Consider the following 18292-nt stretch of genomic DNA (forward strand, 5'->3'; position numbering starts at 1 on the left):
CCCAGCCCCTGCAGCGAAAGCGTTAAACACGTTGCTGCACACATTCAAGCAGGCGGATGTGTGGAGAACAATGTATCAGCAGGAACGGGTATATTCTCACTGTAGTGGTCCCACGAATCTCTACACTAGGTTGGATTGCGTGTTTGTAGTCAGCCCGTATGAACTCTCCTAGTAGTTCTCCTCCTGCAAAGCAAGGGTCCTCTTGGACCATGCTCCTCTGGTGGTCACGTGGCAGGCGCTCCCCCTGCCCCCCCCCCTTCGAACCAGGATTCAGACATGGAGACTAAGGGTGAAGCGGTCAGAGATACGGGGTTCCGGGATCACTTAATGGCAGAGGTGAAGGAATATTTTCAGCACAAGGGCAGTGTGAAATTTTCAGGTACACTGTCGGAGGCTTTTAAAATAGTGTTGAGAGGGGCGGCCATATCGAAGTCAAAAGGAATACAAGATGTTATTGTACGAGATTTACAGGTGGCAGAGTGCAGGTTAGAAGCTATAGCGCAAACAGCAGAAAGGTCCCTAGACGAAGCACAGGAGGTGACCCGCCTACAACAAGAATGTAGACAACACTGGGATAGGTTAAGCAATTTAAGCTACAGGAAATACATAGAGAGACCGCACACAGAAGGGGACATGCCGAGGCAGTTGTTTGCCTGGCTCTATTAAAGCGAGACCAAACAGGAACAAGTCGGAGCAATTGCAGGAATGGATGGAGTGTTACATGAGACACAGGAAGGGGTAAATACATGTTTTTATGAATACTACAAGCGAATGTATGAAGAAACCTCAGAGTGTCACGAGGCAGAGCTGCAGGAAGCACTGTCCGAGATTAGTTTTCCCAAGCTAAGCACGGAAGAACGTGCGAGATTCGAGTACCCCATTACAATAGAGGAATTTGAGTATGGGATTAAAGAACTGCCGACGGGCAAAGTCCCAAGGGCAGACTGGCTCCCCAGTGAATTTTATAAAGAATACAAGACAGATATCCTGACCACATTGCTGGAAATGCTTAACGAATCATTGGAAATGGGCAGATTGCCCGGATCCTTAAGAGAGTCGTTGATAGTACCCCTCTTGAAACCGAATAAGCCGGAGACAGACTGTGGCTCGTATAGACCCCTTTCGCTACTGAACCAAGATGGGAAGATACTCACTGTGGTGATGGCACTCGGGCTCAAACCAATCATAGCTAAGCCTATACATTCAGACCAGACAGGATATGTCCTGCATAGGAATATTACCATTAACTTGCACAGATTACAACACGTGATAGATTGTACTCAGGGAGATACACAACAATGGGCCTGATTCACAGAGCGTTTTCCAATGGGATTGCGCCATTATAGAATGCTTCTGTGAATCAGGCCTAATATGTGGTAGCATCGTTGGATGAAATCAAGGCATTCGATTCGGTTAGATGGCCATGGTTGCTGTCAGTGTTAGAAAGGTTTGGTATGGGAGCGACATATATTAAATGGGTGTGACTTATATAATGAGCCAGTAGCTAGGGTCAAAATGGGCACAATCATCTTGGAACAGCGGAAGCTAAGTAAGGGTACAAGACAGGCGTGTCCGTGGTCTCTGATGCTCTTTATTTTGGCATTGGAACCGCTGGCGGTTTATTTATGGGATGAATATGGTGAGGCAGGGATAGATACGCCAGGAGGAAGGCATTTGATCTCATTGTACGCAGACGATATGCTTCTTTACTTGCAATACCCCGAGACAAATTTGCAATATATATTAGACGTGATGGAACGATATGCTGCCTTATCCGGCATAACAATGAATCCACAAAAATCGAGCCTGTTTCCATTAGGATATATGGGAAAGGCTGTGCGTACGCTGTCAGTGCTGCCTATTAGATGGGAATTGGACACGTTCCATTACTTGGGGGTAGACCTATTTCATGATCTTCAGACAGAACATACACGGAACACAGTGAGAGCAATGAACAGTATCGGAAATTCCATATCTTTCTGGGCTAGAATGCCACTATCCATGATGGGACGAGCAGCGCTGCTGAAGATGGTGGTACTCCCGAGACTCCTTCACTTTTTTACAAATGTCCCGTTTGCGATACAGAGGTTGTTCTTTAATAAACTGCATAGTATATGCAGGAACTTCCTGTGGCATAACTCAAGGTGTAGCATGGCGCTTTGCAAGCTTCAGAATGTGTATGAACTAGGTGGTATAAAACTACCCAACTTTGAAATGTATTTCATCTCTAGCCAGTTGCAATTTGTAGCTAAATAGTTATCGGACGAACAAACGCACGAGTCGTGGCTGTTGCAAACAAGGAAGACACAGTACTTTCTAAACAAAGTTATATGGATAACGGACTCTCGCACCACCTGCTCACCCAGGTTTTTGAGATTGGGGTGTGTAATGTGGCGTAGAGCCTGCCAGTTGATGGTCAACATCGCACGTATTCCCCGCAGATCCCGCTCGTGGCGCTAGAAGGGGTGAGTGACCAAATGCGGTTGAATGTGAGAAAATACTGGGAACCTAAAGGGGTAGCGACGGTAAGAGACCTGATAAAAGAGGGGGTGCCTACAGGGTTTGTGGAATTTGTGGAGGAAACAGGAGTGCATCCAGGGCAACACCTTACACACGCCAGCATCCTAAGAAATACGAGGCGCAGATGGCCGGAGACGGCAGCTCCGTTGCAGACAGATGATATGATAGAGACATTTTATGATGTGTCGGAGGGTGGGCACGAAGTCTCGTGGATATACGCACTATTAATGTCTAAAGTGGGGAAAGAGTTAGGGCAGATGAGACAGTAATGGGAGGAAGACTTGGAGGAGTCAATGTCAGATGCGGTATGGAACAGAGCTATGGTGTACCACAAAAAGGTGTCCAGAAATGCAAGGCTCCAACAGATTCAACTATATATAACCCATTGGGCATATTTAATCCTCAAATAGAAAAGCAACGTTTAGCCAAGCAGCAATACAGTCATGCCCGAAGTGTGGGGAGGTGGAAGCAGATCTGGTCCATATGTTGTTGGCCTGCAGAGAGTAAATTCTGGGAGGAGGTGGCTCGGGCATTAGCAAATGTGCATATCACCTTGGACGTGGGCTCCCCTTCGGGCCCATCTGCTGGGGGGTTTCGCAAGGCCTAAGAGGACTAAACCTTTAAGCAGATTGAGGGATCTAGCATACATATTGGCGAAACGCAGAATAGCGATGGGATGGAAAGCGCAGGCAAGACCGCGGGTGCAGGTATGGTGGAGGGACTTGCTAAAATGTGCAAATGTAGAAGCTGTGGTGTGGCAAGAAGCAATAAGTAGAAACTCAGACCAGTAAGAGGGAGGGGTGGAAGCTTAGAGACAGTTGATTACAGAACTAGCCAATTCTACACTGAATGTCCGAGAATCAGAACCCGGTTCTATACAGGAGGGTGCAGACGTCAGAGGGGTTGGTTGAGAGCAAACGGGAAGAGGTGTATTATGTGGTGTCAAATAAGCTGGGTTAGGGGTGGGGAGGTCTTGGGGGGGTACGGGGCACAAACAGATGAGATTTGTACTGTGATAAGATGTGCATGATGATGCAATGTTTGTAAGTTGTTGACGTTTAAAAATAAAATAAAAATTGTTATAAAAAAAAAAGACTTTGGTACTTATTGTCCCTCATAGGTGATACTTTTGTTTTAAACTAATATTGCTGGGAAAGGTTTTTATCTAGACTACATTGGAAGATTTAAAGTGCCTACATGCACTGAGAACCGGTTTAACCTTTTTCCTTCCCTTAACCTTTCCTTTCTACAAACCTCACCTTACAAAGTGTACTAGTCATATATAAATGCAATTACTGTCCTAGTTAGTGACGTCACCTCAGGGTGTAGGAAGTGTGTAAGAAGCATCTCTAAAGAGTATCTACTAGCTTTGTGTTGATTCTGAACAAGTATTTTAAAGTGTATTTGATTGCTACACATATTGAAGAATGCTTATTTAAATAATTATTTGTAACATAAACCTTGAGTAGAAGTGTTACTTGGCTACTTGTATTGGTGGATTTCATTGCTACAGCTCTAGAGCTCACATTTACACCTCTTGAGGTAGGTCTGGCTGCTCAGTCACACAATCAACTTGTGTAGTACAGGCCTATACCCATAGGTGGGTTACCTAATACCAAGAGAACAAGGGTTGTGTAATCTCCTACATGGTTACTACGCCAATTCTTGCCTAACAATAGCCTCATTATACATTACAGAATATCATTGTAGCCCCGTACAGAGTAAATCAAGACAGCCTACTCGCATAGGCCCCATTTCTCTATGTGCACTTAATTGCTGTTGCTTTTCAAAGATATTTGGCTGAAGACATAGTGAAAAGAGCAACCAGCGCTCCTACCACCTCAGAATACAATTCTTCAGCAGTCAGAGCCAAAGCCAGGCTGCTGAAGACCCTTTTCCATCAAGTGCACAAAAGGTGATGCAAGAGGCAGGCAATGGGCCTGATTTTTAAAAGCGAATTTCAATGGGAAACCACCAATGAAAAATGCCTTATAAATCAGGCCCATAGTATTGGTTGCAAGGAGAGGCCAGGATAGAATGTCACCTGGACACTGAGCGAGGAGAAGGATTTGAAACAAAAGATACGATAATATGGCCGAAAGCGTTAGATGGTACAAAACAAACCTCAGAATACGCAAAACAAAAAGCATATTTACCAGAAAATCCGGTTGCCCGCAGTCCTTGCGGTAATTTGAAGAAGGGCAGTAAATTATTCGATATACATATTTTGATATTATTAAATCTGTAATGCAGATGATGAATTCAATTCCTGAGGCAACGGCACTGACGACATTCATTGCCAAACTTCCTTTCACCTGGAAAAACACAGAAATGGGAAATGTTACATTTATTTGCATTTTTAAAGCGCACAACTGCCCTCGGGCATCGTGGCGCTGTTACAAGAAAACTTACCTGGCATAGGTTAATATCAGGAAAGCAGTGGGAGCTTGGTTACAGACATTGCTCATGTTCCAAGGTTACATGAGAACAGTGAGTATATGTACAATTTGTTGGCACAGGTAAATGATTGGTTACAGACATTCACGTTTACGGTAGCATTTTAGGTACAGATTTACTTGAATAAGATGGTTTTCAGTGCCTTTCTGAGGGCCATGAGGGATGCTTCAGATCTCAGTTTAGGTGGTAGTGAGTTCCAGGATTTTGGTGCTAGAACTTTGAAACTCGAGCCGCCGGCTTTAGCTCTGTTGAAGTTAGGGACTGAGAGTTGGTTTGTGTACAGATCCCTTTTGGGTCCGAGTGTCTGCACTTGTTGTATTCGTTCAGTTAGATAGCTGGGGGCAGATTGGGATATGCATCTATGGGTAACAGTGAGGGTCTTGAACTGGATGTACTCTTTGACAGGGAGCCATTTTGTCTTGCTAGGGAGATGTGCTCCCTCCTGGGAATACTGCAGGCTGCTCTCAGTACGTTCTGTGTAATTTGTAGTCTGCTCATGTTTTTGGCGGAGGCGCCCAGAAGGAGGACGTTACAATAATCCAGTTTTGCACCTATGCTGGCCCTGGCGATGTTGAGGCAGTTTTCAGTGGACAGGTAAGGTTTTACCACATTGATTATTTCAGTTGTCAGTGCTGTTGAGGAGGAGATATAGCTAACATGTCTATCCATGGACAAGGTTGAATCTAGGTAGACTCCCAGAGTTTTTACCGCAGAAGAGACTGATATTACAGAGCTCTCAATTTTGAAATTGCTGTATTTGCTGTCTAGTTTACTGAGGGTTTCTTTTGGGCCCACCAGGAGGAGCTCTGTCTTGTCTCCATTGAGACAGAGGCCATTGGCTGCCATCCAGGCCTGGATGATAGCATGTGTCTTGTAAGGTGTTTAGGTCTTGCCCGTAATCACCAGCTAATGGGAGAAGAATTTGTGCATCATCAGCATAATTGATGAAAGTTATACCGAATTCTTCTAGGTCGTTGAAGAGAGGAAGTGTGAATAGGTTGTATAGTGTGGGGGAGGTGCAGGAACCTTGTGGTACTCCGCAGTTAATAGGGGAGGGGGTGGCTGATGCTTGCTCTGAGAAGACCCTCATAGCTCTACCCTCCAAGAAGGATGAAATCCATATAGTGGCCTCAATGGAGAAGTGTGCCGTGTTGGTGAGGTGCGTCTTTAGAATTTTATGGTCGACTAGGTCGAACGCAGCAGACAGGTCGAGAAGTAGGAGGATGGCACATACGCCCATGTCCATATTTCTTAGTAGTTGGTTTTTTAAGTCGAGAAGCGCAGACTCTGTGCTATGCCGTGGACGAAAACCCAACTGTCTGTTTCCTAGGATGCTGTGTAATTCTAGGTAGGCTTGTATCTGTAGATAGGCAGCCTTATCCAAGATTTTCAGCAAGAATGGCACAGTTATAATTGGCCTGTAGTTAGGAGAGTCTGGGTCTAGGGTGGGCTTTTTTAGCAGTGGCTGAACCCATGCTTCCTTAAGAGAGGAGGGTACTGAGCCAGTGGTAAATGAGGCGTTAATAAAGGTTATGACTAACGGAGCTAGAGACTCAGCGCAGTCTTTGATTGTTTGCTGGACAGATGTCCCCTTTGCATAGTGAGGGTTTTATTTGTTTCATAAGGGAATAGTTTCTTACCTGTAACTCCATTTCTCCAGCATTGGTATCTTTCATGGATTCACATGCTTAGAATATTCCCTGTCGTCAGACTGGGACCCTCGGTACATATATATAGCCTTTTCCTATAGGAAAACTTCCGACACTTTTGTGTCCTATCTACGTCCTTTTAGGACCCGCATACGCATGCTCCGTAGGCCGTCCCAGTATAAGAGGCCCGCCCCGCGGCTCCCCTTCAGATTTCGGCCCCTCCAAAGTAGGAAGGGTTAAACTTATCAAGCAAATACATTGCATTCCGGGGAGGCTGGCGGGCGCATGTGAATCCATGAAAGATACCAATGCTGGAGAAATGGAGTTACAGGTAAGAAACTATTCCCTTCTCCAGCATTGGATCTTTCATGGATTCACATGCTTAGAATAGATTGTATAGCAGTAACACCTGAAACGGCGGTGAGAATGTAATGTAATATACCCTCACCATAATACACAATGCATATGTACAGCAGGAATAAGTTAACTCATATAACCTTACCCACATAAAGTATACTGTCATCAAAAAGTAGAAAACCGACTCTCCACACCGTGGAGCTTACCTTACTGAAACAGATGGCGCAGGACAGCTCTTCCCATCTGCACCTCGTCCGCATGCTGCCTGGCAAGGCAGTAGTGGCGTGTAAACGTGTGGGGCACTGACCATGCCGCAGCCTGGCATATGTCTGTCAGCGGAATTCCTGCCCATAATGCTGCTGAGGAGGACGTTGATCTTGTAGAATAGGCTCTAGGATGCCCTTGCAGCGGCCTTCCGGCCTTGGAGTGGCAAAACGCAATCGTCGATGAGACCCATCGAGCCAATCCTTGTTTAGAGATTGCTTTTCCCCTCGTCGACGGACCATATGCGATGAACATTTGTCGAGTAGACCTGAGTTCCTGTGTACGATGTAAGTAAAATTTCAGAGCCCTCTTAACGTCCAAGGTATGAAGAGCTTTTTCTGCTGCCGATGATGGGGTCGCGAAGAAAGTAGGGAGAACAATGGACGAGTGTTTGTGATACACTGTCGGAACTTTTGGGACGAACGTAGGATTAGTTGCCAGGACCACTTTGTCCTTAAAGAATCTCAAGTATGGCGGGTCTACGACCAGCGCTTGCAGTTCCGAGATTCTCCTAGCTGATGTGATAGCAATTAAGAATGCCAACTTCCACGATATGAATTTCATGTCCGACGTGGCCATAGGCTCAAAGGGCGGTTTCATTAAGCCTGCCAACACTGTGTTGAGACTCCAAGTTGGAGGGAAACGTTTCACCGGGGGAAAGGTTCGAAATAAACCCCTCATGAAGTGTTTCACCAGTCTGTCGCTGAATAGAGGAGACGACTGTCTCTTCCTCGTGAACCTCGAGATGGCCGCCAGGTGTACCTTTATCGATGTGAAGGATAAACCACTCTCCGCCAAGAGAAGCAGGTAAGGTAGAACTTGTTCCGGCGTCACCGTCAACGGTTGTAGGCCTTGCTGTCCTCGACACCATTCACAGAACCTCCGCCACATATAGGTGTAAGATTTGTTGGTAGAAGGGGCTCGAGCCGCCTGTAGAATTTTTTGACAATTCTCCGAAACGTCTAAAGCACCGAACTCCGAAAAGTCAGGAGCCAGGCTGCAAGGTTGAGACTGTCCGGGTCGTGATGCCACACCGTGCCTTTGTCCCGGGATAGTAGGTTCGGGACTCTCGGAAATGCTATTGGATGTTCCAGCGACAGGTTAAGCAGGTCGGAGAACCACGGTTGCCGCGGCCAATACGGTGCCACTAGAATTACCCGGCAACTGTATCTGCGTATCCACTGTACTGTCCTCCGTATGAGGGGGAACGGAGGAAAAGCATAAAGGAACATGTCCGTCCATGGGAAGGAGAATGCCTCCCCCATGGAACCCTCCTGAGGCCATCTGCTTGCGAATTGCTCGCATTTCTTGTTGTCCTTGGTTGCGAAAGCGTCCAGAGGGGGGTGACCCTATTTCTCGAACACTTTCATCAGCTGAACTGTGTCCATTTCCCATTCGTGTATCTGGCCCATGCTTCTGCTGAGGGAATCTGCTTGCGAATTCCTCACTCCCGGGAGATGGTGAGCCACGATGGAAATCCCATGCTTCAATGCCCAATGCCATGTTTTCTGGGCCTCTATGGAAAGAGTTCTTGATCGCGTCCCTCCTTGTTTTCTCAAATAAAACATGGCCGTCGTATTGTCGGTCAGTACTCGTACTCGCGATCCCTTGATGTGTGGTAGGAATGCCTTCAAGGCCCATCGTACTGCTCTGAGCTCTAACATGTTTATGTGTAGGCGTGACTCCATTGAAGACCAGCGACCTTGCGTATGAAGGGTACCCATGTGAGCTCCCCATCCGGTTAGGGATGCATCCGTGACTATGGTTCGCTGAAACTCCGGTTCCTGTAGGGGTACACCGTTGTTCAGATTGTGGAGACTCTGCCACCACTGAAGGGTCCGAAGCAGCTTGTCATCGTCGATGGTTATCTTGTCTGACCACGATCCTTGGGCCTGCATCCATCGGTCCGCGAGGAATTCCTGGACTGGCCTCGTGAATAGGCGACAGTTTGCCACCAGATGGATGCAAGATGCCATGGCCCCTAGGACCGAAACGTATTTCCTCACTGAGAGCCTGGTGGTTTGTCGTAGTCGGCTCGCCAGCTGATTGAGTTTTGCGGTTCTGTCGAGAGAAGGCTTCACTAGCCCTAACTGGGTCTCGAACTGTGCCCCCAGGAACACCAACGTTCTCGATGGCCGCAGAGAGGATTTCTCGAAGTTTATGGCAAATCCCAGCTGTTGCAGAAGCTGCATGGTGGCTTGCAAACTTGTGTTGGTCGACACTGGGGAGGATCCCCTTACCAGCCAGTCGTCGAGGTATGGGTATACGTGGTGGCCTTCCTTCCTTAGCCAGGCCGCTACTGGGGCCAGGCATTTCGTGAACGTTCTGGGGGAGGTCTTACGCCCAAAGGGAAGAACCGTGAACTGGTAGTCAGTCCGCCCTATTACAAATCTCAGGAATTTCCTGTGTTTCCGACACATTGGAATATAGAAGGACGCGTCCTGTAAATCCAGGGACGCTAGAAAATCCCCTTCTTGAACGGCGCGGATCACTTCCTGCAGCGTGAGCATTTTGAATTTTAGGCTCTTTAAAGACTTGTTGAGATCGCGTAAGTCTAAAATGGAACGCCATTTGCCGTTCGGCTTTTTTACGACGAAGTATCTTGAGTAGACTCCTTGACCTCTCTGTGATGTTGGAACTAATTCTATCACGCCCTTTGCTAACATGAGTGTTACCTCTTGTTGCAGTATCCTCAGATGGGAATGAGCGGTGAACGCAGGTGGAATGTGCGGAGGGCTGTGCTTGAATTGTAGAGAGTGCCCGTTCCTTACAGTGTCCAGCACCCATTGATCCGTCGTTATTCGTTCCCATTCGTCGACATATGCGGACACTCTTCCCCCCAGAAAGGTGTGTTGACTGTCACTGCTGCTCTTTATTTTGTTTGTCTCTCGACGACGACAGATAGGATGGTCTCTTCCTGGACGTCTGGAAGTTTCGGCGTCGGTTTGACGTTTGGGAAGCACGCCTATATCCCTGGGAGGGGTAAGCCGACCTGCCAAAGGATCTGTCTCCAGACGCAGAGAATCTGGAATTACCTGAAGCCCCTCTAAAGGGACGAAAAGACTTGTAGCTTCGGCCACTCTGGAGGGCACCCAATGAACGTGCCGTGTCCGAGTCCTCTTTCATTCCCTTTAGGGCCTCGTCTACCTTCTCTCCGAATAGAAGGTCTCCCTCAAAAGGCATATCTAATACTTTGTATTGTACCTCTGGTCTGAAGTAGGTACACATGAGCCATGACTGTCGTCGTAATACGACCCCATTATTGACTTGCTTGAAGCCTGACTCAGCGAGGTCCACCGCAATGTTTATTGCGTGATTGGAGGCTTCCTCACCCTCTCGGACAAGTAACATCGCTGCTTTCCTATGCTCTTCCGGAAGATGATCCAGCAACGGCGCTAGCCTGTGCCACATCTCTCTGTCGTATCTGGCTACAATAGCCAGAGAATTTGCGGCCTTTACTGTGGTTGCTCCCACGGATAGCACTTTTTTGCCAAAGGCATCCTGTCGTCTTGCTTCGTTTTCAGGCGGAGTCGTGCACTTGTGCTGGGCCTTCGCCTTCCTCGCCGCTGCCGCAGACACCACCGATTCTGGCGTTGGTTGGGAGGATAAACACTTGGGGGTAGACTCTGGAGCCTTAAACTTTTTCTCGAGGCGTCCTTTCACTGCCGGCTCCGAAAAGGGGTGACGCATTGTCTGCAACCCCTCCTTCCACACGTGGTCTAGTATTGGTATTGAGAACACAGACCTCCTTCTCTTACCCATGTGGTCGAACAAAAAAAAGTCCTTTTTCTGTTCTTCCTGGGACAAACCAAATTCCTTACACGCCTTCTCCATCATAGAATGGAATGATGCAATGTCGTCCGGAGGGGACGGGTGAGCTGGGCTTCTTGGGGTTTCTAACTCCACCTCTGACTCCCAGGTTTGATCCCTGGAGGGGGATGATGAGATATCCGACATGGCTCCCCTGTCAGACTCCGAATCTGGCAGCTCACCTTCCTCTTGGGGTGCCAGTGCTGAGATTGGCGTGTGTAAGTGCGTCGGTGGACAGGACGGGCCCGGCTCGTCGAAGGGTGACTGTGGCAGGTTTACCCGAGGTAGTCTCTGGTCCAACGACTGTACCAAAGACTGAAGCGTGGACAGAATTTCCAACGACAAAACAGATTGAGGATTGAGAAGAGGGGCAGATACCGGTATACCGGATCCCCTCGTCGACGACTTATCAACCACTCGTAGCCCGAGGTCTGCCGGGCCAGCTATTCTTCCGCTCTCGTCCTCCCCCGAGGACAGCGAAACAGCCTGTTCTTGCAATAAAGTATCCGGGGGGATCGGATCAAAAACTTCAGGCCTCCAGGCTTCCTGTAGAACCCCCATTGACGAGGCCACCATCGCAGTCGTTGTCGGTGGGACGGTGGATACCACATGCGTCAGTGGCAGGGTGGAGGCCGATGACTGGACCGCCGTCGACGACGGTGACTTAGCAGGTGGTTTAGGCGGTCCCGCCTTTTCCACACTTGGCTTGCCTTTACTCGACTCTCGACTCGAGGTCGATCTATGGTGATCGCCTGAGGAGGATTTCGGCCTTTCCTTGTCATACTTTTTTGATGAAGATGACGATTTTTTCGATGAGGATTCTCTAGCTGAATGACTCCGAGATTACTTTTTCCGCCGGTCGAGATTTCTTCGCCGGTGGTTCCGACGAGACAGCGCGGTCTGATGTTTTCGCCGATTGTGTGGAGCCTACCTCCGAAGAGGGGTATGCCCCCGCTCCATCATTCAGCCATGCCACCAGCCTTCGATTTCGGTCTTTGAGGGTCTTTTGAGAAAACCCTTTGCATATGTCGCAGTTATCAGCCGAATGATGAGGGTGGAGGCAGTATATACAATCCATATGTCCGTCCCCCTCGTAAACTTTTTTCAAGCTGCACGTCGCACATGGTCGGAACAGCGCTTTTCCTGACATGGAGGAAAATTTTCCTCGAACTCCAACTCCAGTACACAACCTTGTACAAAATAGTAAGACGACGAGAGGAGATCCCACTACTTTGGAGACGGTTGAAATCTGAAGGGGAGCCGCGGGGGCGGGCCTCTTATACTGGGATGGCCTACGGAGCATGCGTAGGCGGGTCCTAAAAGGACGTAGATAGGACACAAAAGTGTCGGAAGTTTTCCTATAGGAAAAGGCTATGTATGTGTACCGAGGGTCCCAGTCTGACGAAGGGGAATATTCTAAGCATGTGAATCCATGAAAGATCCAATGCTGGAGAATAAGTAGAACCTCAGGAGTAGTTACCTTTCTAAAGGTAAATGGCGGTGGTGGGTTGATATCATGCTGGATAGGTGGCTTCGGATTTGGAGTAGTCCGTGTTGTGTGGGAGAACTTGTGTAGGTTGTCAAGATTAGCTTTGATTTTTTTTTTGAGTAGGTCAATTTTGTCTAGCATAGCCTTCTGGAGGTCATTACACCATTTCTCGTCCTTGACCGTTTGATGTTTGGACGTGGGATGTATGGCTAGCTCATTGAAGATGGCAAATAGTTCTTTTGAGTGTGATTGGGCATTGTCGATTCTAGTGTTGTAAGCAGCAGCTTTGGATTTGGCAATTTTGTATTGTTTAGCGGAGAATAGGATGTGACCCGTGTATTGTTTAGCAACAGCTAGGTAGGAGTCACGTGTGGAGCAGAGGGGCAGGATTGCCATTTGTTAAGAGCGTGTCTTTTGAGTACTTTTAGGTCGCGTAAGTCTTGGTTGAACCATGAGTTGGCGTGAAAGAGTTTTTTAGCTTTTCTGTTCTCTAATGGGGCAATTGTGTTGATCACCTCTTTGATAGTAGTGTTGTAAAGATCAACCAGTTCTTTGGGGTTACTTGAGATGGGTGTTGCTAATGCTGAGACTTCTAGGAGTGGCCAAAATGTTCGTGCCCACTGCCTGCACCACTATAATAATAGTGCTTTCAATCCATGTCATTGGATGGAAAGCAGTATTATTACGGTGGCGGTGCCACGTTCATTTTGCTTACCATAGCACTGAAAATCATTAATTCAATGCTATAGTAAGCAAAATGAAGGTGGCGCCGCAGCCGAAATAATGCTGCTTTCAATCCAATGACATTGATTAAAGCCTTCATTTTGCTTACTATAGCATTGAATTAATCATTTTCAATGCTATAGTAAGCAAACTGAAGGCTACAACAGCCGAGTTTACCTTTTTGACAGGTGGGCGGGGCGTGTGGGGGGAGTCGTGTGGCTGTGTGGGGGGGGGGCATAAATCTCAGGAATTTTGATTTTCAAATGTAGGCAGGTATGGGTCGTCGTGGTGTGCGATGGAGTGAACTGGCTGATATCCTCCGAAAATTAACACAGCAGCCTGGATTCGTGGCTGTATGGCAGTCAAATGCTAGCCTGATAATTATAGGTGCGGTCGAACATGAAAATCGCGTTCCACCGCGCTAATTACATAAATCAGCTGTTTGAAGCTAGGAAGCACGCAAGCCCCACGGGCTTACCTGGGTATGGAAAAACTGCGGTAGGGTGAGGGTGCACGGTAACTTTGGACTTAAATGTGGCAACAACGCCAGTCAGGTACGTGGGTAAAGACTGGGAAACACGTTTCCTTTCAATTGGAATGGACAGCCATGTGGAGACTATGAGCTTGGAGGTAAAAGAAAGCAGGAAAGCAAAATGACATGCACAGAAACCTACCGAATGGGATGACAGGTAACACATTGTAATTGGTTATTTATAACGCACTTTATACCGAGAGGTTTCCAAGCGCGGAGCCGGGAATGGAACTTGTTTCGCACCGCGTCGTCTTGTTTCCAAGGCATGCGCGTTGCCCCTGAGCTATCCTCCCGCGACTCAGTGTTCCACCTAGTTTGTACATTTTCTCAATTACTCTAAAACTGCAAGGGCCTTATGACAAAGTTTGCATCCGTGCAATCAGCACAAGAGCAAAAATTCCCCTAGTTCAAAAGCATGTTATTATAAGCCAGTTATGCACTGATGCTAGGACACTAGCAAACATTGCCCTGGTGCAAAAAAGTATCGAAAGATTGAAAGAATATGTTTTAGCAGTTGGTAATTTAGGCCTTATTGCTAATTGCACCGGTACAAATATTTCTGCAATATTGCCCAGGTATTACAGAAAATGTGCACCGGTGCACGTGCAATTTACACTATGGCAATAGTTGTCCTACTTCAACATAAAACCATATTATTTCAATGCATTTTTGCACCAGGGCAATTTACCCTAGTCCCTGTCCCTTGCCCTGATGCAAGAATACATTGAAAAAAATATGACTTTTGAAGAAGGGCAGTTTTTGTCCCAGTGCGAATTGCACTTGCATGGACGCAAAGTCCATGCAAGTGCAATCACAAAAGCACATGCTCCTGTTGTATTGTGTTTGTTTCCATATATTCTCTTTTTCTCTGATATTCAGATATTTCAGTGTTCATTCTGCTTGAGCTGGCACTGTAAGTACACTCCCTGTACTGAAGTACTGATGTGCAGCTCTCTGGTGGTAATAGGCATGATTGACTCTTTAAATTGCACGTGGCTCCATTTCGAGTCGCCAGGATATGGAGCAGGATAAACATTTCCTGCACAAAGGTTTGGTTTTATGCTAACATAATATTTTCATGCCTGCATGAAATTAAAGGGATGGTCTAGTAAAAAATTTTATTTAAAAAATAGATAGGCAACATAAAAAAAAAAAATACTAGCATTCTCCGTTTTAAAACTTCCTATGTAAAATTTTGAGCTATTCAAGCTCAAAATTCGCAAAAGCAAGCACATGGGCGCATCCATTTTGTGAAATGGATGCCCCGCCTGTGCTGGCTTTTGCGGCACTAATGAAGGAAAAGCCAGCCAGCTGTAGTAAACAAAAGCTACCGCTGGGTGGCTTTCCCCTTCATTAGTGCTGTAGGCGGAGGACGGGGACCGGAGACCAGAGCAGGAAAGCTGCAGCTGAATCTCGGTAAGTGCTATTTATTTATTTTTTTAAAATAAGCACTAGCTGCGTTTTTTTTTCTAAGTTTTCCGGGCTGGAGGAGTCCGGAAAACTTAGAAATAAAACCGCAGCTTTAAAAACATTGTATTTATGTTTGCGGTCGCTTTTGAAGCGACCGCAAACATAAATACAACGTTATTGTGTTGGAAAACGCTGCGGTTTTTCTTTCCAAGTTTCTCAGGCTCCTCCGGCTCTGAGGAGCCTGAGAAACTCGGAAAGAAAAAACGCAGCGTTTTCCAACACAACTGCGTTGTTTCTGCCTGAATCTGCTTTCCCATTTGGGGCAGAAACAACGCGGCATTGCGGAAAACAACTGCGTTGTTTCTGCCTGAATCTGCTTTCCCGATTGGGGCAGAAACAACGCGGCATTGCGGAAAACAACCGCGTTGTTTCTGCCTGAATCTGCTTTCCCATTTGGGGCTCTCGGGCTCCCCACGGGGAGCCCGAGAGCCCCAAACGGGAAAGCAGATTCAGGCAGAAACAACGCAGCATTGCGGAAAACAACCGCGTTGTTTCTGCCTGAATCTGCTTTCCCATTTGGGGTTCTCGGGCTCCCCACGGGGAGCCCGAGAGCCCCAAATGGGAAAGCAGATTTAGGCAGACACAACGCAGCATTTAGCCTTTCCCATTTGGGTCTCTCGGGCTACCCACGGGGAGCCCGAGAGCCCCAAATGGGAAATCAGCTGCAGGTAGAAACACTACGCGGCATGTAAACATAACCGCATTGTGTTTCTGCCTGCTATGGCTTTCACTTTGGGTCTCCGGTGCTCCCCTGGGAGCACCGGAGACCCAAAGTGAAAGCCACAGCAGGCAAAAACACACGCGGTTGTGTTTGAAAACGCTGCGGTTTTTCTTTCCGAGTTTCTCATACTCCTCCGAGCCGGAGGAGCCTGAGAAACTTGGAAAGAAAAACTGCAGCGTTTTCCAACACAATAACGTTGTATTTATGTTTGCGGTCGCTTCAAAAGCGACCGCAAACATAAATACAACGTTTTTAAAGCTGCGGTTTTATTTCTAAGTTTTCCGGGCTCCTCCAGCCCGGAAAACTTAGAAAAAAAAACGCAGCTAGTGCTTATTTTTAAAAAAAAAATAAATAGCACTTACCGAGATTCAGCTGCAACTTTCCTGCTCTGGTCTCTGGTCCCCGTCCTCTGCCTACAGCACTAATGAAGGGAAAGCCACCCAGCGGTAGCTTTTGTTTACTACAGCTGGCTGGCTTTTCCTTCATTAGTGCCGCAAAAGCAAAAGCCAGCACAGGCGGGGCATCCATTTCACAAAATGGATGCGCCCATGTGCTTGCTTTTGCAAATTTTGAGCTTGAATAGCTTTTTTTACATAGGAAGTTTTACAACGGAGAATGCTAGTATTTTTTTTTTATGTTGCCTATCTATTTTTTAAATAAAAAATTTTACTAGACCATCCCTTTAATGGAGTCCTCTGAAATCTGCCTGTTTTAGCACCTGCTAAAACAGGTGGCTTCCATAGGAATGCATTGTAAGTGCTTTCTGCCATGCATAAATGGCAGGTACCCTTTACATTTTTACTAAACAAAGTGTAAAATAAAGGTGTTGAAGCGATTTCATATATTTGAACACTTTGTTTTACAATGCACCATCCAAATGTGTACAATTGCATGGAGGGACCCCAAGTGCACGTAGGTGGACCCCTGCATGCAATTACTACTTAATCGAAAATTGCTTCGTCAGGCACTCTCTCCATTTCATTGTGTCGCCCTAAAGATGGCCTCCTTTAAATATGTCGACAATATACATTTTATCCTGTTGACAGATTGTGGTGCTTCTAACTGATAACCTGATTTGATATTCAGGTGAACCAAAGGTTGATCTGAAAACGAAACGCCCACTAGCAGTTTTCCACATTCCAGGCATCTAATTAAGGACTCTAGGCCAGCTCCAGGCAAACAGCATTGAGTAAGCTGCTGGTGACATGACCAGGCCCTGCCACTCAGCTGATCCACCCAACCACCAGTTTGAGGGGTTTGGCCAAGGAATACAGGTAGCTCATGAGGAAGTCTGTGCCTAACGTAACTCCCCCATCACCCCTTTCATCTCTTGGGCATCACCCTCTGCATGTCTCAGTACTGTTGTAAGGACATCAAAGTCAAATAATTGGACAGTGTCAGTTTCAGACCATCCCTATTACTCCTGATAAACAAATGTACTTTTATGCAAAAAACATAGGAGGAAAATACACATTTAGATGCCCTCAAGGACCACATTTTAATGTATACCAATCAATGTTGGAAATTCAATATTTAATATATCGGATACATCTTACATTTAATATATAATAAATCACAAAAACAATCCCACGTAAGAATTTCTCAAGACATATGGAATCAAACCCAACCACTATTTATAAACCACATTTTAACATACACACAAGAGTTCATCTTTTTCACAAATGTTGACAGAGGTTCTCAAGTGTAGAACATATCCTCAAAGCAATCGTCTCCCTGGTGGATGAATCAGATTTGTATCTATTTTCGGGTGTACTTAGAATAAAGGGATTATATAATCCTTTCTGACCAGAAAATCAGTCTCTTCAGGATTAATCCATTTCCTTTCTTTTGCTTTCTCCACATAAAATACAGGAAAATCCACCAAGGAGGCTGATAGCTTATAGCTTTGGGGATATCTTCTATACTTGAACTGCTGTCAAAATGTGCCGATGTCTACCTTCGATCTTTGGTGGATACAAGTAGTGCCACAATATTCCTAGAAGGTCACAAGTTCGATTCCAGTGAAAGCTGGTTCATAATTTTGGACACAGACTCCCTCTACACCAAGATCCCACAAGCCACCACACTAAAACTAATTGAAGAGAAACTGTGGCTAAGGAAAGATGACCACCCTGTTCCCAATTCTTTCATATTGTGGTGTGTGGTGATGGCATTACAATAAAATGATTTCCAATTCATGGGGAAGTTATACCAGCAATGTTAGGGCACAACAATGGGTGCCACTATGGCCACCAATTTAGCAAATGTATATGTTGACATGTTTGAGAGCATTGAGATCT

At 46.5% G+C, this 18292-nt stretch overlaps 1 protein-coding gene across 3 annotated transcripts in view; it reads right to left on the reverse strand.

Annotated features, from left to right (window-relative positions):
- LOC138497707 (membrane-spanning 4-domains subfamily A member 4D-like) overlaps positions 1-18292 on the reverse strand; it is a 780628-nt gene that overhangs the window by 238992 nt on the left and 523344 nt on the right. For all 3 annotated transcript variants that reach the window (XM_069621331.1, XM_069621330.1, XM_069621332.1), the window contains one exon: positions 4677-4835. In XM_069621331.1, coding sequence (XP_069477432.1) covers positions 4677-4835 — 159 coding nt within the window. The remainder of the gene's footprint in view (positions 1-4676; positions 4836-18292) is intronic.

The sequence above is a fragment of the Ambystoma mexicanum genome, chromosome 5q, assembly GCF_040938575.1.
Source record: "Ambystoma mexicanum isolate Mex_15411 chromosome 5q, UKY_AmexF1_1, whole genome shotgun sequence".
In the NCBI taxonomy this organism is placed as follows: domain Eukaryota; kingdom Metazoa; phylum Chordata; class Amphibia; order Caudata; family Ambystomatidae; genus Ambystoma; species Ambystoma mexicanum.